At 62.5% G+C, this 20,151-nt stretch overlaps 4 protein-coding genes across 12 annotated transcripts; 2 read left to right on the top strand and 2 right to left on the bottom strand.

Annotated features, from left to right (window-relative positions):
- Window positions 1–130: 130 nt before the first annotated feature.
- TAF6 (TATA-box binding protein associated factor 6) lies at window positions 131–7,482 on the top strand. Of its 6 annotated transcripts, XM_055134874.1 has the most exons (15): window positions 1,187–1,880; window positions 3,627–3,841; window positions 3,936–4,022; window positions 4,117–4,270; window positions 4,391–4,447; window positions 4,554–4,673; window positions 4,787–4,932; window positions 5,006–5,083; window positions 5,168–5,269; window positions 5,353–5,535; window positions 5,623–5,697; window positions 5,787–5,912; window positions 6,439–6,612; window positions 6,698–6,895; window positions 7,037–7,482. In XM_055134874.1, the coding sequence occupies exons 1-15, from the start codon at window positions 1,712–1,714 to the stop codon at window positions 7,385–7,387; spliced, it is 2,235 nt and encodes a 744-aa protein (XP_054990849.1). In that variant the 5' UTR covers window positions 1,187–1,711; the 3' UTR covers window positions 7,388–7,482. The 6 variants fall into 6 exon arrangements, with proteins under 6 accessions (XP_054990851.1, XP_054990850.1, XP_054990847.1 ...); XM_055134876.1 differs by lacking the exon at window positions 1,187–1,880 and adding an exon at window positions 131–255 and having other exon boundaries at window positions 6,698–7,482; XM_055134875.1 differs by lacking the exon at window positions 1,187–1,880 and adding an exon at window positions 194–1,085 and having other exon boundaries at window positions 6,698–7,482.
- Window positions 7,410–10,950, bottom strand: AP4M1 (adaptor related protein complex 4 subunit mu 1). Of its 2 annotated transcripts, XM_004617319.2 has the most exons (15): window positions 10,742–10,950; window positions 10,565–10,653; window positions 9,894–10,000; window positions 9,722–9,818; window positions 9,519–9,629; window positions 9,349–9,429; window positions 9,092–9,154; window positions 8,946–9,012; window positions 8,815–8,868; window positions 8,623–8,729; window positions 8,439–8,533; window positions 8,217–8,261; window positions 8,071–8,121; window positions 7,876–7,987; window positions 7,410–7,784 (listed from the first exon to the last, which is right to left on the bottom strand). In XM_004617319.2, the coding sequence occupies exons 1-15, from the start codon at window positions 10,797–10,799 to the stop codon at window positions 7,560–7,562; spliced, it is 1,362 nt and encodes a 453-aa protein (XP_004617376.1). In that variant the 5' UTR covers window positions 10,800–10,950; the 3' UTR covers window positions 7,410–7,559. The 2 variants fall into 2 exon arrangements, with proteins under 2 accessions (XP_004617376.1, XP_054990856.1); XM_055134881.1 differs by lacking the exon at window positions 10,565–10,653 and having other exon boundaries at window positions 9,894–10,030.
- A 139-nt stretch (window positions 10,951–11,089) lies between these two features.
- MCM7 (minichromosome maintenance complex component 7) lies at window positions 11,090–17,486 on the top strand. 3 transcript variants are annotated; one of them, XM_012934705.2, is made up of 15 exons: window positions 11,090–11,270; window positions 12,443–12,522; window positions 12,787–12,951; window positions 13,071–13,195; window positions 13,268–13,448; window positions 13,719–13,856; window positions 14,088–14,237; window positions 14,532–14,646; window positions 14,729–14,860; window positions 15,007–15,090; window positions 15,194–15,587; window positions 15,682–15,765; window positions 16,196–16,364; window positions 16,976–17,085; window positions 17,182–17,486. In XM_012934705.2, the coding sequence occupies exons 1-15, from the start codon at window positions 11,240–11,242 to the stop codon at window positions 17,381–17,383; spliced, it is 2,160 nt and encodes a 719-aa protein (XP_012790159.2). In that variant the 5' UTR covers window positions 11,090–11,239; the 3' UTR covers window positions 17,384–17,486. The 3 variants fall into 3 exon arrangements, with proteins under 3 accessions (XP_012790159.2, XP_054990854.1, XP_054990855.1); XM_055134879.1 differs by lacking the exon at window positions 11,090–11,270 and adding an exon at window positions 11,491–12,313 and having other exon boundaries at window positions 12,448–12,522; XM_055134880.1 differs by lacking the exon at window positions 11,090–11,270 and adding an exon at window positions 12,175–12,313.
- A 306-nt stretch (window positions 17,487–17,792) lies between these two features.
- Window positions 17,793–20,151, bottom strand: COPS6 (COP9 signalosome subunit 6). The gene is made up of 10 exons (XM_055135947.1): window positions 19,994–20,151; window positions 19,771–19,896; window positions 19,545–19,676; window positions 19,249–19,337; window positions 19,091–19,153; window positions 18,853–18,900; window positions 18,667–18,781; window positions 18,315–18,407; window positions 18,137–18,237; window positions 17,793–18,036 (listed from the first exon to the last, which is right to left on the bottom strand). The coding sequence occupies exons 1-10, from the start codon at window positions 20,121–20,123 to the stop codon at window positions 17,896–17,898; spliced, it is 1,038 nt and encodes a 345-aa protein (XP_054991922.1). The 5' UTR covers window positions 20,124–20,151; the 3' UTR covers window positions 17,793–17,895.

The raw sequence follows: 20,151 nt of genomic DNA, 5'->3' as shown, positions 1-20,151 counted from the left end.
GTTTTGTGGCGCCTCCAGCAGGTCCTGGCCGCTGGGTAGAGAAGGAATAAATAGAAGCGATTCGAACAAGAGCCCGTGCTCCTCACAAGTAGACTCAGAAACGCCTCTTATTGTGTCACTGCAGGCATCGGGCTGGGGGGGAAGGTTCCCGCTCGGGGCGAGGCGGCGAGCGTCCCGCGGTCCCTGCCAGGACCTGCGCGGAGGGGGCGGGGCCAACATGGCGCCGAGCGCCGGCTGAGCGGCGCTTTGGCGGCGGTGAGACTTTTTCTGCGCGGGGCGCCCGGCTGCCGGGGCGGGTCTGAGGGGTGCCCGGGACGAGAGGCCCGGAAGGGCTCGTGTGGGGACCGGGAAGAGGACGGTCGGTGGTGTGTCCGCGCGCGTGGGGGCCCCGGGGTGCGCGTGCTCGCCCCGGAGGGATGTTCGCAGGGGCGCGGGGCTCTCCGGCGCCTTCTTTCCCGCCGCCCCTCTGGCCGGGAGACCCCCGGCCCTCTCCCCGGCTCGGGAAGCCCCGGATCTAGCGCCGGTCCCCCCTGCAAGGGGAAGACTTGCTGCCGACGCCGCTGGCCTGAGGGGGGCCCGCGGCCGCGGCGTGTGTCCGGAGCCGTGACGGCGGAAGGCTTTGAAGGGTCGGTAGGAGTTCTCCGGGGACTGGAGCGCGACCTCTGTGCGTCGCACCCGGCGCCCGGCACCGAGTCCCCGCGGAGTCAACGTGTCCCCCTCAGATAAGGCGTCCCAGCGCGGGGGTGGACCCCTGCGATGCTCTGAGAAGAACCACATTGTCCTCGGGCCTCTCGGCCCCCTCTGCCCCCTCTGCCGCCCGACCCGTCGGCCCCGTCACTCGGACGCACGGAACGTTAAGCTTCCCGGACGAGCGTCCAGCGCGGACACCACTCCTGGCCACTCGGTCGCCTCCAAGTTCGGATGGAGACGGCGGCAACTTGTCAGGCCCCTCGCCGCCAAGCCCTGTAACGCGTCCGTTCATTCCCACACGCATTTGTCCCCAAGGGATCCGCCCAGTCTGGGCCCTGGAAAGCGCGGGGTGAACAGATCTGATGACGAGGGATAACTGATCGATTCGTTATTAGGTACTGTGGGTTGGGGGCGCAGACACAGGGAGGGGAGCAGCGTCGAGAGAGGGGGGTGGCGTGGGGTAGATCGGCCAAGTGGGCATCTGGGAACGATGGTTCAGGCACAGGGGACCATAGAAACCATAAAAGCAAGAGTGCAGCGGGTGTGAACAGCAGGGAGGAGAGGGCAGCTGGTTGGAGGCGAAGAAGGAAGCAAAGGGGTAAATGGTAAGACCACGAATAGACCTGCGGAAAAACTGAGTTTTCTCCTGGGCCAAAGCAAGGTGCTGAGCTGAGCAGAGACACAGGCTCAACCTAATTCTGCCTTGAGAATCACTCAAGGTGCTACGCTGGGGGTAGGGGCCAGGAACGAGGGCAGCCAGGCAGGGACCCAGGGTACTTGGATAAGCTTCCCGCTAAGCAGCAAGGGTGCAGGAGACCCGGCAGGTGTCATCGGTGCTGGGAAGAGGAGCAAAGCCAAGGCCAGAGCAAGAAGCTGGGAAAGCCTGAAGTCGGATGTTTGTGGAGACGTGGAGTTGACAGTCTGGCATCCAAGGAGTTTCAGGGCTGAATTTGGCCCTCCGTCGGCCTTAGCAGAGATGGGAAGCTGTGGGTGGCTAAGGTCACCAAGAGAAGCGGCGTAGATGACCACTAACAGCCAGCAACCCACTGCATTAGGGTGCAAGATGAGCCAGGATCGGAGAGACAGTGGGCAGGGAAGAGGAAACCCCCCAGAGAAGGGTGGGCAGCAGAGTGAAGAGAATCCAGGAGCAAGTGCATGGTCAGCTGGCCTGTATCTCGCTAAAACTTCAAGTAAGTTGAGAGCAAAGAATGGACCTCGGATTCGGCAACGTGGAGTCATCAGTGCCCTTCACCAGCCAGTGGCTGCCAGCCCTGAGTGGAGTCAGCTCAGAAGAGAATACCAAGCGCTCAGACAATTCGGATTCTTATTGCAAAGAGGCAGATAGCTTAGAAAGCAGGTGGAATGAGAAAAACTTTTATATACACACACTTTTTAATTGTGGTGACATAGATGTGGTGACATAAGTGACATAGACATAATTGTGGTGACATAAGTTCCTTCACATAGGGGCAATCATCAGCGCCCTCCGGTTCCAGAACATGTGTCACAGGGCTGAAATTCCTACCTTTATGTTGTGACTCATCCCAACCCCTGCAGCCACCATTGGAATCCCTATGTGTCCATCTGACAGAATCATTCCGTGTCCTCTTGTGATGGGCATACTTCCTGTGGCCCAGTGGTGTCAAGATCCTACACGTTGAACCTCTCACTCCCCCACAGGCTGAACGTGTCTGTACCCTAAGTATTTCAGGACTGGAGAAACAGTTGCCTTTTGTGGGCTGACTGGGGCAATGGGTTGATGGAGGCTGAGTCTGGGAGATAGGAGAAGCTGAAGTTGCTGAGGGCAGTGACCAGAAGTCGGAGCATGGGGCTGGGGGAATGTGCCAGCTGCTCTTGGGTGTTGGGACGGTGCTCTCCTGAGGGCCCAGAGGAGAGAAGGACAGATGGGCCTTGCTGGGAGCCCCAAGTGCTGAGCTAAGTGTAGCCCCTGAGCACTGCTAGTGTGACACACAAAATTTTTAAATAGTGAGAATTGGGTGGGCTGGGGGTTTTGTTTCTGTTTCGTGAGCTCAGTTGGATTGGGGAGCGCAGGTTCAGAGTAGGAATATTTTTTTGGTTGGATGGTTGGTTGGTTATTAGGTCACACCTGGCAGTGCTCAGGGTTTAATCCTCTGAGCTCAGGGATCACTCCTGGTAGGCTCAAGGGCCCACATTGGGTGCTGGGGATCAAACCTGGGTTGACTGTGTCCCAGGCAAACTCTCCACCCGCTGTACTAGCTTTGACCCTGGGGTGGGAGTGTTTAATCGTTATTTTGTAAGAAGGGGCAAGAGAGCCAAAGGTGGGGCTGGAGCAGTAGCACAGTGGGTAGAGCGTTTGCCTTGCATGCAGTCAACCCCAGTTCGATTCCCAGCATCCCATATGGTCCCCTGAGCACTGCCAGGAGTGATTCCTGAGTGCAGAGCCAGGAGTAACCCCTGTGCATCGCCAGGTGTGACCCAAAAAGCATAAAAAAAAAAAAAAGAGTGAAAGGTGTGTATGCATGACTTAGAAGAGCCTTTTCCATGGGGCTGAACGATAGGACAGCGGGTAGGGTGTTTGCCTTGCACAGGGCCAACCTGGGTTCGATTCCCAGCATCCCATATGGTCCCTCGAGCACCACCAGGAGTAATTCCTGAGTGCAGAGCCAGGAGTAACTCCTGAGCATTGGCGGGTGTGACCCCCAAAAGCAGAAAAAAAAAAAGAAGAAAAAAGAAGGGCCATTTCAACATTTACAAAGAGCCCCAACGGCAGGACTTCACTCAAGGGACAGGCTATGACTGCTGGCCCTGGTTCAGCTCACCCCGCAGACAGCCAGGGCTCCCTGCAGTGGACAGTGACCATCCGGCCCCAGGGATAAGTGACAGCGTCTGTTTGGGCCCCCTGTTTTCCCAGCTCATGTTCCTGTCTGTTCTCTCCCGATCCCCCCACCCCGCAGGCTCTCCATCTGCTCACCCCCCCACAGCACCCTGCAGGGAGGGCAGGAGCAGCTGCAGGATGGCTGAGGAGAAGAAGCTGAAACTCAGCAACACGGTGCTGCCATCCGAGTCGATGAAGGTGGTGGCTGAGTCCATGGGCATTGCCCAGATCCAGGAGGACACGTGCCAGTTGCTGACGGACGAGGTCAGCTACCGCATCAAGGAGATTGCCCAGGTGAGCCGCGCCGCAGCCTAGCTCCAGGGTGGGCAGTGGCCATACTACTGGAGCCTCCAGGTGCTGGTAACGCTGCCCTTCCCCTCCCCCCCAGGACGCCTTGAAGTTCATGCACATGGGGAAGCGGCAGAAGCTGAGCACCAGCGACATCGACTATGCCTTAAAGCTGAAGAATGTCGAGGTGTGGGGGATGTGGGGTGCTGAGCTTGGGCCCCTCTGGTCCCTCCCAGGGGACCCTTGAAGCTGAGCGGTCTCCTTCTCCCCTCGCCCCGCAGCCGCTGTATGGCTTCCATGCCCAGGAATTCATTCCCTTCCGCTTCGCCTCCGGCGGGGGACGGGAACTCTACTTCTACGAGGAGAAGGAAGTGGATCTGAGCGACATTATCAACACACCTCTACCCCGGGTGCCCCTGGACGTCTGTCTCAAAGGTGTTGGGGGCGCAGCGGAGACACATAGCTGGGGGAGGAGTCCCCCTGCCTGCCCCCGGGTGGGTGGCAGGGTGTGGACGCACACGGGGCCAGGTCTGTCTCACACTGCCCCTCCTGCAGCTCACTGGCTGAGCATTGAAGGCTGCCAACCTGCCATCCCTGAGAACCCACCTCCAGGTAGGCCGTGCCATGCCCCAGCCCAGCCCACCCGCTGGCTCCCCCTCGGCCGACCTTGCTGGGGCCAGCTGCACCCCTCACCCTTTTTCCTCTCTCGTACCACCAGCTCCCAAAGAGCAGCAGAAGGCTGAGGCCACAGAACCCCTGAAGTCGGCCAAGCCGGGCCAGGAGGAAGACGGGCCCCTGAAAGGCAAAGGCCAGGGGGCTGCCCCAGCCGACAGCAAAGGTCAGTCCGGCTGCACTCATCCCTGGTGCTCATTTGAGAAGTGGAAGCACATCTCCCTGGCGAGGGGCAAGGAGTGGTGTCAGGCCTCTTCTGGAGCTTTCTTCCTCCCACAGGGAAGGAGAAGAAGGCGCCACCCCTGCTAGAGGGCGCCCCTCTGCGCCTCAAGCCCCGCAGCATCCACGAGCTGTCCGTGGAGCAGCAGCTGTACTACAAGGAGATCACCGAGGCCTGTGTGGGGTCGTGTGAGGCCAAGCGAGCGGTGAGGCCTGTCCCAGAGCCCCCCACGCCCTTCCCAGGGCGCCTTCCCGCCTCACCCGCTGCCCCTCCTGCAGGAAGCTCTGCAGAGCATCGCCACCGACCCCGGGCTCTACCAGATGCTCCCGCGGTTCAGCACCTTTATCTCCGAGGGGGTGAGAGGCATTCGGGGGGCTGTAGAGGGGAGTCGGGGAAGCCCCTCCCCACTAGAGGGAGTCTCACAGCTCTGCGCCCCGCAGGTCCGCGTGAACGTGGTACAGAACAACCTGGCACTGCTCATCTACCTGATGCGCATGGTCAAGGCACTGATGGACAACCCCACTCTGTACCTGGAAAAATACGTGCGTGCTCTGCCCGTCGTCCTGCCCTGCCGCCCGGCCCAGCCTCGGGGTGCTGGCGAGCCCACCGGCTCTGTCTCCCTCAGGTGCATGAGCTCATCCCGGCCGTGATGACGTGCATTGTGAGCAGACAGCTGTGCCTGCGGCCCGATGTGGACAACCACTGGGCGCTGCGCGACTTTGCCGCCCGCCTGGTGGCCCAGATCTGCAAGCACTTCAGCACCACCACCAACAACATCCAGTCACGCATCACCAAGACCTTCACCAAGGTGGCCAGGGCGGGGACCGGCGTGGAGGGCGACCCGGCCCTTTGCACGCGGCTCCCCTCACTGGGCTTTCCTTTCTCGCCCTCGCAGAGCTGGGTGGATGAGAAGACCCCGTGGACCACGCGTTACGGCTCCATCGCAGGCCTGGCCGAGCTGGGACATGACGTTAGACCCCCAGCCAGCAGGGGGAGGGCAGCCCCCCGGGCAGCAGAGCCCGTAGTGACCCGGGGCCCGGCTTCTCCTTCCTCCCGCAGGTAATCAAGACCCTCATCCTGCCGCGGCTGCAGCAGGAGGGGGAGCGGATCCGTGCGGTACTCGACGGCCCGGTGCTCAGCAACATCGACCGCATCGGCGCCGACCATGTGCAGAGCCTCCTCCTGGTGACCGGAGCCCCGAACCCCCTCCCCACCCCTCCCAAACGCACACTCGGGCACAGCAGAGCAAGCATGGGGCATGTTTATTCCATCCCTGCCTCCTGCGCTCATGGACTGAGGCCCAGAGGGGTGACTAAGACGTAAGGTATCCCCTAGCCTGCAGCTTTGGAGGCCGCTGCCCCCACCCCTCGCTCTGGCCCACCGTAAGCTGGGCCAGCGGCCTTAGATGCTGCAGCCTCCCAGCACGTTCCTGTCCTGCAGTGTTTCCGTTTGTTGGCTGCTTTTGGGGTCACACCCAGTGGTACTCAGGTCTCCCCCAGGGGACAATCTGTGGTATCAGGGCTGGAAACCAGTGCAGACCAGCGCCTTCCCTGCTGCTGTGGCTCCAGCCCTGGGATTCCTCACACCGAGGGCAGGGCTGCACGGGCAGGAGGAGCCGCCCTCGGCAGGCCATCCCCGGCTTCTCCCTCGGCACCCCTTCTTCCCTGTCACACTTCTAAGCCACTGCTCTCCCTCGCCCGATTCTCCACAGAAACACTGTGCCCCGGTCTTGGCAAAGCTGCGGCCACCACCCGACAATCAGGACGCCTACCGCGCCGAATTTGGGTCCCTCGGGCCGCTCCTCTGCTCACACGTGGTCAAGGCCCGGGCCCAGGCGGCGCTGCAGGCACAGCAGGTCAACAGGACCACACTGACCATCACACAGGTCAGTGGCGGGGTCAGGAAGCCAGCAAGGGTCACAGGGCACCGACTGCTCCCCAAGACGCTGACCTCTCGCTCTCTGCCTGCAGCCGCGGCCCACGCTCACCCTCTCTCAGGCCCCCCAGACTGGCCCTCGCACCCCTGGTTTGCTCAAGGTCCCCGGCTCCATCGCGCTGCCCATGCAGACGCTGGTGTCGGCACGAGCTGCCGCCCCGCCGCAGCCATCCCCGCCTCCCACCAAGTTCATCGTCATGTCCTCGTCCTCCAGTGCCTCGTCCACCCAGCAGGTCTGTGAGGCCCCGGCTCGAAGCCGGGGGGCGCTGTTAGCTCAGAGCGGGGCAGGGGGGCAGTGGGCAGGCAGCCCCCCACGTTCCTCACGGATGGGTGCAGGAGGGCCATGCAGTCGGCTCAGCCTGGCCTGCCCCCAGGTCCTGTCCCTCAGCACCTCGGCCCCCGGCTCTGGCTCCACCACCACATCCCCCGTCACCACCACAGTCCCCAGTGTGCAGCCCATCGTGAAACTGGTCTCCACCGCCACCTCGGCGCCCCCCAGCACCGCCCCCTCTGGGCCCGGCAGCGTCCAGAAGTACATCGTGGTCTCGCTCCCCACCACTGGCGAGGGCAAAGGGCCCGTCTCGCACCCGTCCCCCGCCCCGGCCTCAGCCCTATCCCCACTGGGGGGAAGCACCCTCTGTGGGGGTAAGCAGGAGGCAGGGGAGAGCCCCCCGACAGCACCTGGGACTCCAAAGGCCAATGGCTCCCCCCCGCCCGCACCTTGACCCTGCGCTGCGTGGGAGCGAAGGCGCCGCTGCTTCCCCACGTTACTTTTTAGACACTGTACAGCCAATTCCGAGGAATAAAAGTTCCATTTGTACGTCGTGGGTCACCCCATCTTTCCTCAAACGCCATGGGAGCAGGAAGCCCGGCCCCTTCCAGCCAGACCAGGCTGCGTCAGATGCGGATGACGTAGGCGTCACTGTGGCTCAGGTGCCGAACCCACTTGTGCGGGCCGGCCTGGCCACACTGGCGTGAGGCCAGCCTGAGGAAGCGCACCTGCAGGCCGGAGCATGTGTGCCTCGGGAGCTCGAAGGACAGGCTGGCCGGGCCCAGTCCCAGAGGGGGCGCCGAGGTGGAGGGGCCGGCACCTGGAGGCCCGGGCAGAGCCGGCACGTCCATCTGAGGAGCAAATGGATGGGGGACCTGCTGTAGCCATGGCAGGAAGAAGGAGACAGGAGCAGGGGCCAGGCAGGGCTTGACAGTCCCCTACCTGGAAAAGGCCGGACAGCTGAGAGCCTCCTTGCACTCGAGGCAGGTCCCAGTGCAGTGCGCCCTCCCCCAGCTCCGCCCTCTGCTCTGGGCTGCTCAGCTCCTGGGACAGGCTGGGGGGCAAGGGGTGGTGCTGGGTTCAGGCCACCCCAGCCCCACTGCCCTCCCGGGGTCGGCCGGGCTCGCCAACACTGACCTGATGACCCCACGAGGCACGGGAAGGTGCAGCCTGACGTTGAGGGCCTGGCTGCAAGGAAGGAAGCGGGTCAGCCCTTCCCGGAGCCCCCGTGCCCCGGCCTGGTTAAGCTCGAGCGGCTGAGCGAGGCGGCTCCTCCCTCTTACCTCTTGGCTGGCAGGTCACAGCGTAACTTCAGATACACCTGGAGCCTGGGAGCAGCGGATAACGAGCGCTCAGCCTCGGCCTCCAGCTGGGCTGGGGCCAGCCAATGCCACTAGACCAGCCCGGCGTGGGGGGGGGGGGAGAGGGGCCTCTCTCATCTGGACGCTCTTCCCTCCGCCCACCACCTCAAGCCCGGGGAGTGTGTGGGTCTGGCTGGGGCTCACCTGCCCGAGCCTCGGTCCCACTGCACAGATGGGAAGAGGCGGAAGGGGAGCGGGGACGGGAGGTCATCCGAGAGCTGATACCGCATCACCGTCAGCTGCGACCAAAAAGCAACGGGGGACACTGTGGCCTCCCACCCCACGGCCCCCTTCCCATAGTGAACTGATCCTCCGGCGTGCTCCTGACCTCGCCCTGCGGGGGCTGCAGGCGGAGAATCCGATGAGACTCGAACTCCTCGAGGTGCACGGAACTGTGGAATGACACCTCATCCACTCGGATCCCTGGGCCGTAGCCTAGGGACCGGAAGGAGAGCTGGGTCCCTGGGGTGCAGGCTGACAAGGAGCTGGCCCTGGGGAGGACACCCTCACTTCCGCTCACCTCTCAGCTCTGACTTTCCCACGCAGAATTCTTCCGTCAAGCCGATGCGCATCTCTGTGGGAGGAGAGGAGCTGAGGGCCAGGCCTGTGCTGCATGGCACCCTCCCAGCCCCGACCCCCGCAGCTGCTCACCGGAGCCACCAGGAAGGAAGCTCTTGAGTCGGATCTCCCCCTGCACATCCACCTTCAGAAGTGACCCCTGCGAGAGATGGGGGGGGGGTCACGCCTGTCATGAACCTCCCCAGACACTCCCAATGCTTCCCAGTGCCCCCACTCACGTTAGACGCTATCAGGACAGACAGCCGTTCGACCACATCCAAGAACACCTCGTTCTTTTGGCTCTGAAGAAAAGAAGCGCTAACTGGCTTATTTGGAAGTGGACTGGCCCCAAAAGGGCAGCACGGCTGAGGCACGAGGGCCCTGGGGCGGGAACTCCAGGAAAAGGAAGGGAGGCCCAGATGGAGAGGAGGTGGGAAGACCCTCCAGGGAACAAAAAGAAAAACTCAGCATGTCCGATGTCACTGTCCTCCCTCACCTGGTCAGCGCGCCCGGCCAGGACGGGGCGGCCCGCAGCACTGCTGGGCGCCACTTTGCTCTGCTGCGTCTCAGCCCCAAACTGGAAGATCAGAGAGTTCGGGCTCAGCACTGCCCCGTCCAGCCTGGCCTGGCCCCCAGCCTCCCGGCCGCAACCCCCTCTGTGCTGACCAGGCCCACGCTGCTGAGGTCGAATAGGCTGAAGGGCTTGCTGACCACGGCCTCCGCCTGGATGAAGTTTCTCAGCATCTCCGTGGATGTGGTCTGCACGTAGCCGTAGTCCTGCGGGGGAAGGGAGGCGGGGATGAGGGTTCTCAGACCCTCTCCCCTACAAGGGAGGCCTGGGGGGTGGGGCGAGGCAGCGGGGGCCTTACCAGCACCTCGTCCAGGAGCTCATACACAAGAGCCACGTTGCGGGAGATGGTCGCCTCGCCCAGGGAGCCACAGTAGTCGCCCAGCAACGTGGCCAACCTGAGCGAACAGGACAGAGCATGCCTCTTGTCCCCCTGGGACCCCAGCGCACAGGCACCCTGCCCCCCTCCTCACCGGGAGAGCAGCTCCAGGAGGCTGAAGGGAGAGACGTTTTCTGAGGTTGTGGCCACCAAATAGAGGCCGCTGTGTCGGATGTGAATAAAGTGTCTGTCATCATGGTGCTGGGCAGAGGCAGAAAGCATTAGCCAGAGCTGGAGTGATCAAGGACCCAAGACACTTTAGCTTCTATTCCCTTTCCTGGGGGATGCCTGGGCGAGTTAGGAAAGCTGTCCAGTGCCAGCTTCCCGGGGTGCCGGGGGGAGTGGACAGGGACACCTGCCAGATGGGTTGAGAACCGCACGCGGATGGGGCTAGTGCTCAGGCAATGCACACTCTTTGACCAAGCGTCGCACGCACGCGGGAGCCACGGCTCCATCCCTGGCCCCACAGTTTCCTGAGCACTGCGGGTGTGGCCCTGTACACACACACACACACACACACACACACACACACACACACACACACACACACACAGTTTCCTGAGCACTGCGGGTGTGGCCCTGTACACACACACACACACACACACACACACACACCACACACACACACACACACACACACACACACACACACACACACACACCTCCAGCAAATAGAAAATTCGGAGGAAAGAACCCACCAGAGGGACGCTTTCTGCGAAACGACCCTAGGAGGAAAAAGGCGCCACCCCTACCCACAGCGGTTACCATGACAACCGGAGACTCGTCTCCGGGCAGACCCATCAGCTTCCGGTAGAAGAGCTCGGCCACATCCCGACCGCCACTGTCCCCGCGGACTGACCAGGAGAAAGGACAGCTAAGGAGCTGTGGACACAGACTGGCTCTGGGACAAGTCTCCCACCCCGGCCCGCGGGTCAAGGATACAGTCCTTGTAGATGAGCGGGTCCCCCTTGGAGGACAGAATGAAGAACTGGGAAATCATGGTCGATCCGGAGCCGAGACGCCGAAACCGAGAAAGTAGGGCCTGCCCCGCCCTGCGGCCCCGGAACAAAAGGACGCGCGGGGGCTGGCCCTTTAAGAGCGAGTCGCCTCCGCCCGCGCCAGCTCAGACCGCGGGAAACCCGGCGCCCGCCCCGCCTTTCCCTCCTGACACCCGCGCCACCTGCCCGTCACTCCGCCCGGACTCGCCCGGTGATTGGTCCAGGATGAGCCGAGCGGCCCGTGGGCGGGCGAGCGGGTCTGATTGGCCCACAAGCGACAACGGGTCCGATTGGCCCACACGCCGCGGCGCCGGTCACGTGAAGGCGACGTTTCGCGCCAATTTCGGTTGGGCGCCCGCAGTCCACCGCGCGGAGCTGCTGTGGTGTCCCGGGAGCCTGAGTTCTCGGCTCACCAACTGCTGCCGCACGGCCTTCGGCACCCATGGCGCTGAAGGACTACGCGCTCGAGAAAGGTGGGGCTTTGCGTGCCCGCGAGGCGCCGCTTGCGCGGGAAGGATGCTAGCTACCACCTGTTGGAGGGTCAGTGGACGGATCTGGGGCCTCCGGGAGCGCAGGACCAGGGCCGGGCGGAGGCCGACGAGACCTGGATGAACGGTGCACCTGGAGGCCGACACCGGAGAAGAGCTTGGGGTCGTGTACGGGAAGGGAGCGAGGGTCGTGGGGGTAGGGGGGGGCGACCAGCCCGGCTGTTGCCCCCGATGGGCGGGGGCGCGTCTGGGAGACGCCGGAGCCCCGGAAAACGCTAAGGACTTCTCCGTCCTCGGGTCGGCTCGCAGTTCGCGCCCCTCGGCAGTCCCGGAGACGCCGAGCGCCAGCTTCCCCGGAGACGCGCCGAAGCTACAGGGGCGGGCCGTCCCGAGCCGCTGCGCGCCGCGATTGGCTGTTCTCGGCCAACCTCCAAGCGGAAGTGGAGGCGGCGGAAGTTGCGCGACGCCGCGGGAGGGAGTGTCGTGTGTAAACAGTGTCCTTCCGCGCGGGGACCTGGGAGAGCGCTGCCGAGGGTGGGGGCGTGCCTGGAATTTGGGGGTTTCGCGGGAGCCCGCGAGAGGAGGGGACCGGGCGGGATGGGGTGGCCCTGGACGCGCTGGCCAATCGCCGGGCGGGCTCCCGCCTTGGGCGGAGGAATCCCGGACAGTGAGGCGGCAGTGTCTGGGCCCATGTGCTTCTTTGTTTACTAAGAGCGGAAGCAGTGGCGGGAGAGCGGTGGGGAGATGGACCGGCCAGGTGGCGCGGACCGCCGCGATGACTGGGGTTTAGGGGACCGGAGGAAAGGGGTGAATCCTACGCCTGGAAGGAAATTGGGGGCCCTTGAATTCTGAGTATGTTGTCTAGTCGGGGAAGCCATCGAGAAAGGAGACTGGGGGGTTTAATTAAGGCAGAGACGGGGAATTTCCTGGGGGAGGACAGAGCACTGGGCAAGGCTCCCAGCTGCCAGGATTCCCGAGATCGGAACCAACTTGGAGAGGGAGTTCGTCCACGTTTGGGGAGAAGTAAGGTGAGCGTGTGCAGTGGGGTCAAATTAGAGTCTTGTATTTTAAGTGGAAGTGGACTTTGTAGGTCTCCCTCAGAAGGGTCTGCGGGCCAGGAGATAGCTGAACCTCAAGATTTTGCATTTCTCTCATAGAAAAGGTGAAGAAGTTCCTGCAGGAGTATTACAAGGATGAGGAATTTGGCCGAAAGCAGTTTAAGTATGGGGACCAATTGGTGAGTGAGTGGAGTGGTTGGGGAAAGACCCATGTGAGGTGATCTGGCTGCCTTAAATGAACTGGTCACTTCACCCCAGCACGTGGTGATGTTGGGTGTGCTTCCCCGCTCATCGTGATTGGGGGTGCGTTTTGAGGTTGGAGTGCTGGGGCATTGGGTGTTGTGTGTTTTGTGCTGCTTTCTCTCCAGTGCTGGGCTTGCAGGCACAAGCCCTTTATTTGTGCCAGGCCAACCACGCTGTTACCTTTCCCTTCGCCACCACAGGTTCAGCTGGCTCACCGGGAGCAAGTGGCGATGTACATTGACCTGGATGACATAGCTGAGGAGGACCCTGAGCTGGTGGACTCTATTTGCGAGAACGCCAAGCGCTATTCTCGGCTCTTTGCTGATGCTGTGCAGGAGCTGCTGCCTCAGTATAAGGAGAGGGAGGTGAGTGGTTTCCGGCCGGGCCTAATCTCGTGTTCACATGGGGTCAAGAACTTCTGCCTGGTATCTTCTGTGCCCTTTGTGCCCTGTTCCTCATTGTCCGTATCGCCTCCTCTCTGGAGGTGGTGAACAAAGATGTCCTGGATGTTTACATCGAGCACCGGCTGATGATGGAGCAGAGGACCCGGGACCCCGGGGCAGCCCGAAACCCGCAGAACCAGTACCCTCCTGAGCTCATGCGCAGATTGTGAGTGGTCTGGGTGGGGGCTGGATTGTGGGTGTGTTCTCTGGCACTTGCTAACGCCTCCTCTCCCTTCAGCGAGCTGTACTTCCAAGGCCCAAGCAGTAGCAAGCCTCGCGTGATCCGGGATGTGCGGGCTGACTCTGTGGGGAAATTGGTGACCGTTCGTGGGATCGTCACACGCGTTTCTGAAGTCAAACCCAGAATGGTGGTGGCCACGTATACTTGCGACCAGTGCGGAGCAGAAACCTACCAGCCAGTACGTAGGCCACGGGCGGGGTGGGGGGGGCTCACTTGGCGGAGAGCTGTCTGCTTCTCCAGGGAAGTGTGCCTCTGCCTTCCCTCCTTTCAGGGCATGGAGTGCCTGCTCCCATCTTCCTTTCCTTGGGCCCCTGTCACAGAGCCAGCATGACAGATAGTTCTCGGGATCTGCCAGGAAGGATTGGACAGATTGGCATGTTTCGCACCACTAGCTCTCGTGGCTCATTTTCCTTGGTTGCTTTTTTTTTTTTTTTTTCTCGTGCCCTAGATCCAGTCCCCCACTTTCATGCCCCTGATCATGTGCCCAAGCCAGGAGTGCCAGACCAACCGCTCAGGGGGGCGGCTGTATCTGCAGACGCGCGGCTCTAAGTTCATCAAGTTCCAGGAGATAAAGATGCAAGAACATGTAAGTGTTGTGTGTGCGCGCGCGTATAGCCCTGAGCGCAAGGTGGCAGCCATGGGGAATCCACAGGACAGGCAGAGTTGGAGGAGGGAGGTTTGACTAGACCTTCCTGGCTGGGTAGAGGAAGGGAAGACTTGGCTTTCCTACTCTCCCAAGTGGTAGGGGCTGAGGGAGACTGAGGAGTAGAGGGGTGCCCAGGGAAGCCAGCTCAGTTCTCTTACAACTCGCCCATAGAGTGATCAGGTGCCTGTAGGAAACATCCCACGCAGCATCACAGTGCTGGCGGAGGGCGAGAACACCAGGATCGCCAACCCGGGGGACCACGTCAGCGTCACTGGCATCTTCCTGCCCATCCTGCGCACCGGGTTCCGCCAGGTAGTTCAGGTAAGTCGGGGCTTGGGGGCCAGAGGGGTAGTGCGGGGGCTAAGATGCTCACCTTGTAGGAAGCCAACCTGATGCTGAGCCCCACCAAGAGGTCGATGAATGCAGAGGCAGGAGTAAGGCCTCAGGAAACAACACACACACACACACACACACACACACACACACACACACACACACACACACACACACACACACACACACACCCGTCAGAACTGCTGGGGGTCTGTGGGAAGTCCTGAGGGGCCGTGGATGGGCAGCTGCATCCGTGTCCTGCCATCTGCCCACGCGCTCCAGGGGCTGCTGTCGGAAACCTACCTGGAAGCCCATCGCGTGGTGAAGATGAGCAAGAGTGATGACGACGAGGCGGCCGTCACAGAGCTGAGCAGGGAGGAGTTGAGGCAGATCGCAGGTGAGGGCCTCAGGCAGGGAAGTGGGGGTGTACTGCCTTCCCTTCTCCCCGAGGAAATGCTCCCGACTTCTCTGTTCCACAGAGGAGGACTTCTATGAGAAGCTGGCGGCGTCCATTGCCCCGGAGATCTACGGGCACGAGGATGTGAAGAAGGCTCTGCTGCTCCTGTTGGTGGGAGGTGTGGACCAGTCACCCCGCGGCATGAAGATCAGGGGTGAGTGTGGCAGCCTGGTGTTCCTTGGCTGCCCAGAAAACGATTGGCATTGGGTGCAGTGGGCACGAGGAAGGGGTCAGAACTCAGCCGGTCGCGTGCCTGGCAGCGCATTACAGCCTCTCAGGAGCCTGCTCTCCTTCTGCCAGGCAACATCAACATCTGCCTGATGGGGGACCCCGGGGTGGCCAAGTCCCAGCTCCTGTCCTACATCGATCGCCTGGCCCCGCGCAGTGAGTGGCCCTGTGGGACAGAGGTGGCCTCTTGGGTGCTGGAGTGGATGCTGTGGAACTTGAGCGCGTCTTCCCTTTGTCTCTCCCTCGTCCCATCCTGCAGGCCAGTACACGACGGGGCGGGGCTCCTCTGGCGTGGGGCTGACGGCCGCAGTGCTCAGGGACTCGGTGACCGGAGAGGTGACCCTGGAGGGTGGCGCCCTGGTACTGGCCGACCAGGGCGTGTGCTGCATCGACGAGTTCGACAAGATGGCTGAGGCCGACCGCACAGCCATCCACGAGGTCATGGAGCAGCAGACCATCTCCATCGCCAAGGCAGGCATCATCACCACCCTAAACGCCCGCTGCTCCATCCTGGCGGCTGCCAACCCGGCCTACGGGCGCTACAACCCTCGCCGCAGCCTGGAGCAAAACATCCAGCTCCCCGCCGCCCTGCTGTCCCGGTTTGACCTGCTCTGGCTCATCCAGGACCGGCCAGACCAAGACAATGACTTGCGGTCCGTACCCGCGGGGTGGTGGGGAGACCAGAGCAGCCGGGGCCGCACGGTGGCAGCTCTGCTGAGACCGCCTGGATTCTGCTTGTACCTGCAGGCTGGCGCAGCACATCACCTACGTGCACCAGCACAATCGGCAGCCCCCCGCCCAGTTTGAACCCCTGGACATGAAGCTCATGAGGTAGGGCTGGAGGGGCTTCCGTCTCCCGTGGTTCCCCGCCCCCCACCAGGCCTCGTGCGGGGTCAGTCTAGGTGCCCCTTGCAGACACATCTCCTGAGAGAGGCAGGTGGCCCAGATACCAGGTCTCTCCCACTCCCCACACTCTGGAAGGCAGCACTGTTTGAGGACCAAGTTTCTCCTGTCACCCTGTCTTGTCTGGGGTCACGCCAGCACTGCTCAGGGGAGCAGGTATACAGGGGGACTGAACCTGGCTTGGTCCCTGCGCAAGGCCAGCTCAGGACAGGCCGTGTAGTATTTGCAACGAAGCCGTTTTCCTGAGAAGGGAATGTAGAGCTTGCACTTGGGGAAATCTAAAGGGGTGGCCAGGCCCCCCGAGGGCTGCTCCTGGGATGTGTCCTTTCCCTGGCCCATGTTGCCTGTCCCCCTGCAGGCGGTACATCGCCATGTGCCGGGAGAAGCAGCCCGCGGTGCCCGAGTCCCTGGCCGACTACATCACGGCTGCCTACGTGGAGATGCGGCGTGAGGCCTGGGCCAGCAAGGATGCCACCTACACGTCAGCCCGGACGCTGCTGGCCATCCTGCGGCTGTCCACAGCACTGGTGAGTGCCAGGCAGGGGGTGCTGGCGGTCAGCCTGTTGGGTGGGGGCCCCCTCGGTCTCCTGCCGCCGCCGCCTCTGGCCCTGCCGGTGCTAAAGTGCTGACAGTGCAGATAGTGTGTCTGGGCTACCGCACTGTGGGTACTTGCTGCTCCGGCAGGGCACGCCCAGCGCCCGCACCGGCCCACCGCTCATACGTCCCGGGCCTGTGTTAGAAGCGTCCCCTCAGTCCCGCGGGCTCCAAAGTGCTGTTCGTGCAGGTAGTGTGATTGCCTGACCTACTGCTGAGCTAGCACTTCCCGAGCCCCGGGGACACCACCGCGGCCCACCCGGGCGCCCAGAGGAGTTGACAAGAGCCCGGTCTCGCCAGGACAGCTGAACACCGGGACTGGCCAGTGTTGAGAGGCGGAGACTTGGGCAATTGCTGGACGCTGCCCTGGGCATTGCACTTGTCTCGGTCTGACAGTGCCGGCCCCACGCTGCGGATGGTGGGGTGGGGGTGGGGCCTCCCCTCTGAGTAGGTGGCTGCAGGCCGCCCAGCTAGACAGCTGCACAGGTAACCCTGACTTGGCTGCCTTCCCCAGCTCTGTCCCCCTTTTCCTCCACCCCCATAGGCGCGGCTGCGGATGGTGGACACGGTGGAGAAGGAGGATGTCAACGAGGCCATCAGGCTTATGGAGATGTCCAAGGACTCACTCCTGGCTGACAGGGGGCAGGTGGCCAGGTGAGTGGGCCTGGCAGTGTCCTGGCCTGGGGATTCCACCACTGGCCAGGTTTGGTGTGTGTGCCCTGATGCCACCCCCTCGCTTTCTCCCTCCAGGACTCAGAGGCCAGCAGACGTGATCTTCGCCACCGTCCGGGAGCTGGTCTCCCAGGGCTCCAGCGTCCGCTTCTCGGAGGCAGAGCAGCGCTGCATCTCGCGGGGTTTCACGCCCGCCCAGTTCCAGGCAGCCCTGGATGAGTACGAGGAATTAAACGTCTGGCAGGTCAACAACGCCCGAACACGAATCACGTTTGTCTGATCGCGATGCTGGGGACACAGGGGAAGGGCACAGGGCACCTCCTTTCCCACAAGTTGCACTTCTTATACTTTGCTAATAAAATGTGTGAACCGCGCCGTGTGGCCTCACTCCAACCCCACTGTCAGACTTCATTACTGTTTCCCACTGGAGAGGCCCCAGGCCCACAGGCACCTCAGGTGTGATCCAGTCACAAGCACACTGCACATCCAAGCACTGTCTCTCCCTCAACACTGGGATCTGCATGTGCTGAGTATTGGGTAGACACAGGAAGCTCTGTGCCTGCGCATATGCAGTGTCCAGCAGGCAGTGGACGCCTGATCACTGCAGGGTATTGACAAGGGGCTCTGGTTTAGAGGAGCTTCCTGGAGATCCAGCTTCTGACCACACAGGACACAGCCACTGGACGGGGTGCTGGGGCTGCTTCCCTTTATTAATACACAGGTTTCTCTAGAGGAAGTTACCCTATCCCTCAGCCAGCTGTCCACACCCCAGGCACCGTCCTTCAAGTAGCCTCAGAAGAAGAGGCCCCGCATCCGTCTGCCAATGCCTTGTCGGTCATATAGGACGTTGAACTTGTTCACGAACTGGTTCATGGTGTTGCATGTTTTGGTGATGGTGCCAAGGTAGGCCATGAGCCCCACGTCGTTGCATTGCTAGTGGGAGAACAGAAAGCAGTTCCCCAGGAGGTCCTGGTCCCTCAACACAACCAGGGGACAGATGAGTCCCACCTCCCCGCCCTGGGTTTCCACTCACGTCATAAAAGTCTGTCTTGAACTTGTCCGTGCTCAGTACCGGGAGGCAGTGGCACAGCGCATAAGCCTCCCGCAGGATCTCATGATTAAAGGGGACCTCGCCTGGAGTTAGAGAAGGGCTGTGAACGAGGCTGCTGGTCCCCAGGAGGGAAGGGAGCTTGTGGGGACAGATGTCCTACCTGCTTCTGAGGCCTTGACATACTCCAGGATGAGCTTGACACGGCTGTGCAGCATCTTAATGGCACTGTGCTGTGCAATCAGGTGCTCGGCCACTGTGGGAGGGCAAGGGGGGGCCCCCCCCGCAGTCACCACCCCAACTTCTGTATGGTGGGGGGGAGGGATTTGGACCATACCAAGCTATACCAGGTTACCCTTGGCTCGGCGCTCAGGAATTACCCTGGTGGTGCTTGGGGAACCACAGAGGATGCCAAGGATCGAACCCAGCTTGGCTATGTGCAAGGTAGCAAGCCCTCGAGCTGTGCTATCGCTCCCTGCCCCCAACTTCTGAGGTAGCCCCTTTGGCCGCTGTACCTGTAGAATTTTCTCCACTGCCTGTGGCTGTCATCCGCGCCACGTGGTCCACCCCAATACGCTCCGCCTCCTCCGTGGCCAGAGTGTAGGTCAACTCTGCAAACAGCATGGTGGCCTAAGGGGCATACGGGGACGTGAAAAGCAGGACCCCCCGCACAGGGTGTGGCCTGCAGGGCAGGGCATTACCTCTCCGTTGATGATGTCAATGACCGACTCGAACACGCTCACGGGCAGCTGGAAGGAGAAGGCACACAGCGGGGCTCAGGATACCTGCCGGCCTGCTCGGGCCTTCCCCAGCCTGTCTCCTCTCCCCAGTGACGCGATGCAGTGAGGCGGGAGTCGGGGAGGGACAGTGCCCACCACAATGACAACCTAGGAGCTGTGAGCCCAGCCAGGACAGAGGCACGGGCTCAGCGTCACTCACATCCGTGTGCTTGGTCATGGGGTTCAGCTTGAGGAACAGCGGGCTCTCGATGATCTCACACACCTAGGGAGGCGGGCCGATGGATGCAAGCATCAGTGCTCACCTGCCTCCTACCTGGGCCCATGTTCTTTGCCACCCTGGCACTCTGCAGCGCGTACCTGCTTGTGAACATGGATGTCGGAGGGGTCGGGGGGGCCTCCCGTGGTATACCAGCCCAGAAACTCCAGCTCCTTGAAGACCTGCTTAACTGCCCAGGCCGGGCCAGAGCAATAGAGGATTTCTCTAAACAGCCTTCCCTTCCTCCAGACTCAGGGACGGCCCACCGGCTTCTCCCACCCCCTCCAATTCTGGTTCCGCCCAGAAGGACCCAGCCCTTCTAGCTTCTGGCCTCCCTCCTGTATCGGGGGCCCTTTCCCTGCGGTCTCTCCCGTTCCCCGACTCCCCGGCCTCTCACACTGCTCCTCCTTGGTGTAATAATATTCCTTGTCGATGATGATCTTCTCCTCCACGGTGTGGGACAGCAGCTCAAAGGAGTTCATCACCTCGATATTCCGGCCCTCCTGCTTCCCGATCAGCGCCCCGATCACTGCAGGGGAGAGAGGGACCCTCGTGCTCCGCGGGCGCCCCGGGCGGGGGGTCGGCGGGCGCCCGGGCCCGGGCGGGGGTCGGCGGAGGCCTACCCTGCACGGGCCGGCCCTCCTGCGAGCGCATGCGGATCCAGTGGTCCGAGATGTTGAGGATGACGAGCGGGTGCAGGGCCACCGAGACGCTGCCCGTCACCCCGGAGGCCATCACGCTGGGAACCACTGCGGGGAGGCGACGGGCAGCGGGTGAGGCGGCGCGCGGCGGGGGCCGGCGCGCCCGAGCGGCGTCCCCGGCCGCCGCCCCCGCGGGGCCCGTTACCTGCCGCATCCACCTCCATCCCGCTGCTCCCGCCGGTCCCGTTCGCCGCCGCCGCCGCCATTTTCCCCGCGCCCGCCGGCCTCGGCCCCGCCCCCTCGTGCGCTTCCGGCCGCCGCCGCGCATGCTCCATGCTCCGTGCCCCGCGCGCGCGCGCGCCT

The sequence above is a fragment of the Sorex araneus genome, chromosome 4, assembly GCF_027595985.1.
Source record: "Sorex araneus isolate mSorAra2 chromosome 4, mSorAra2.pri, whole genome shotgun sequence".
NCBI lineage: Eukaryota > Metazoa > Chordata > Mammalia > Eulipotyphla > Soricidae > Sorex > Sorex araneus.
Note: the sequence above shows the minus strand (reverse complement) of the source record. Positions and strands in the feature narration are given on the sequence as shown.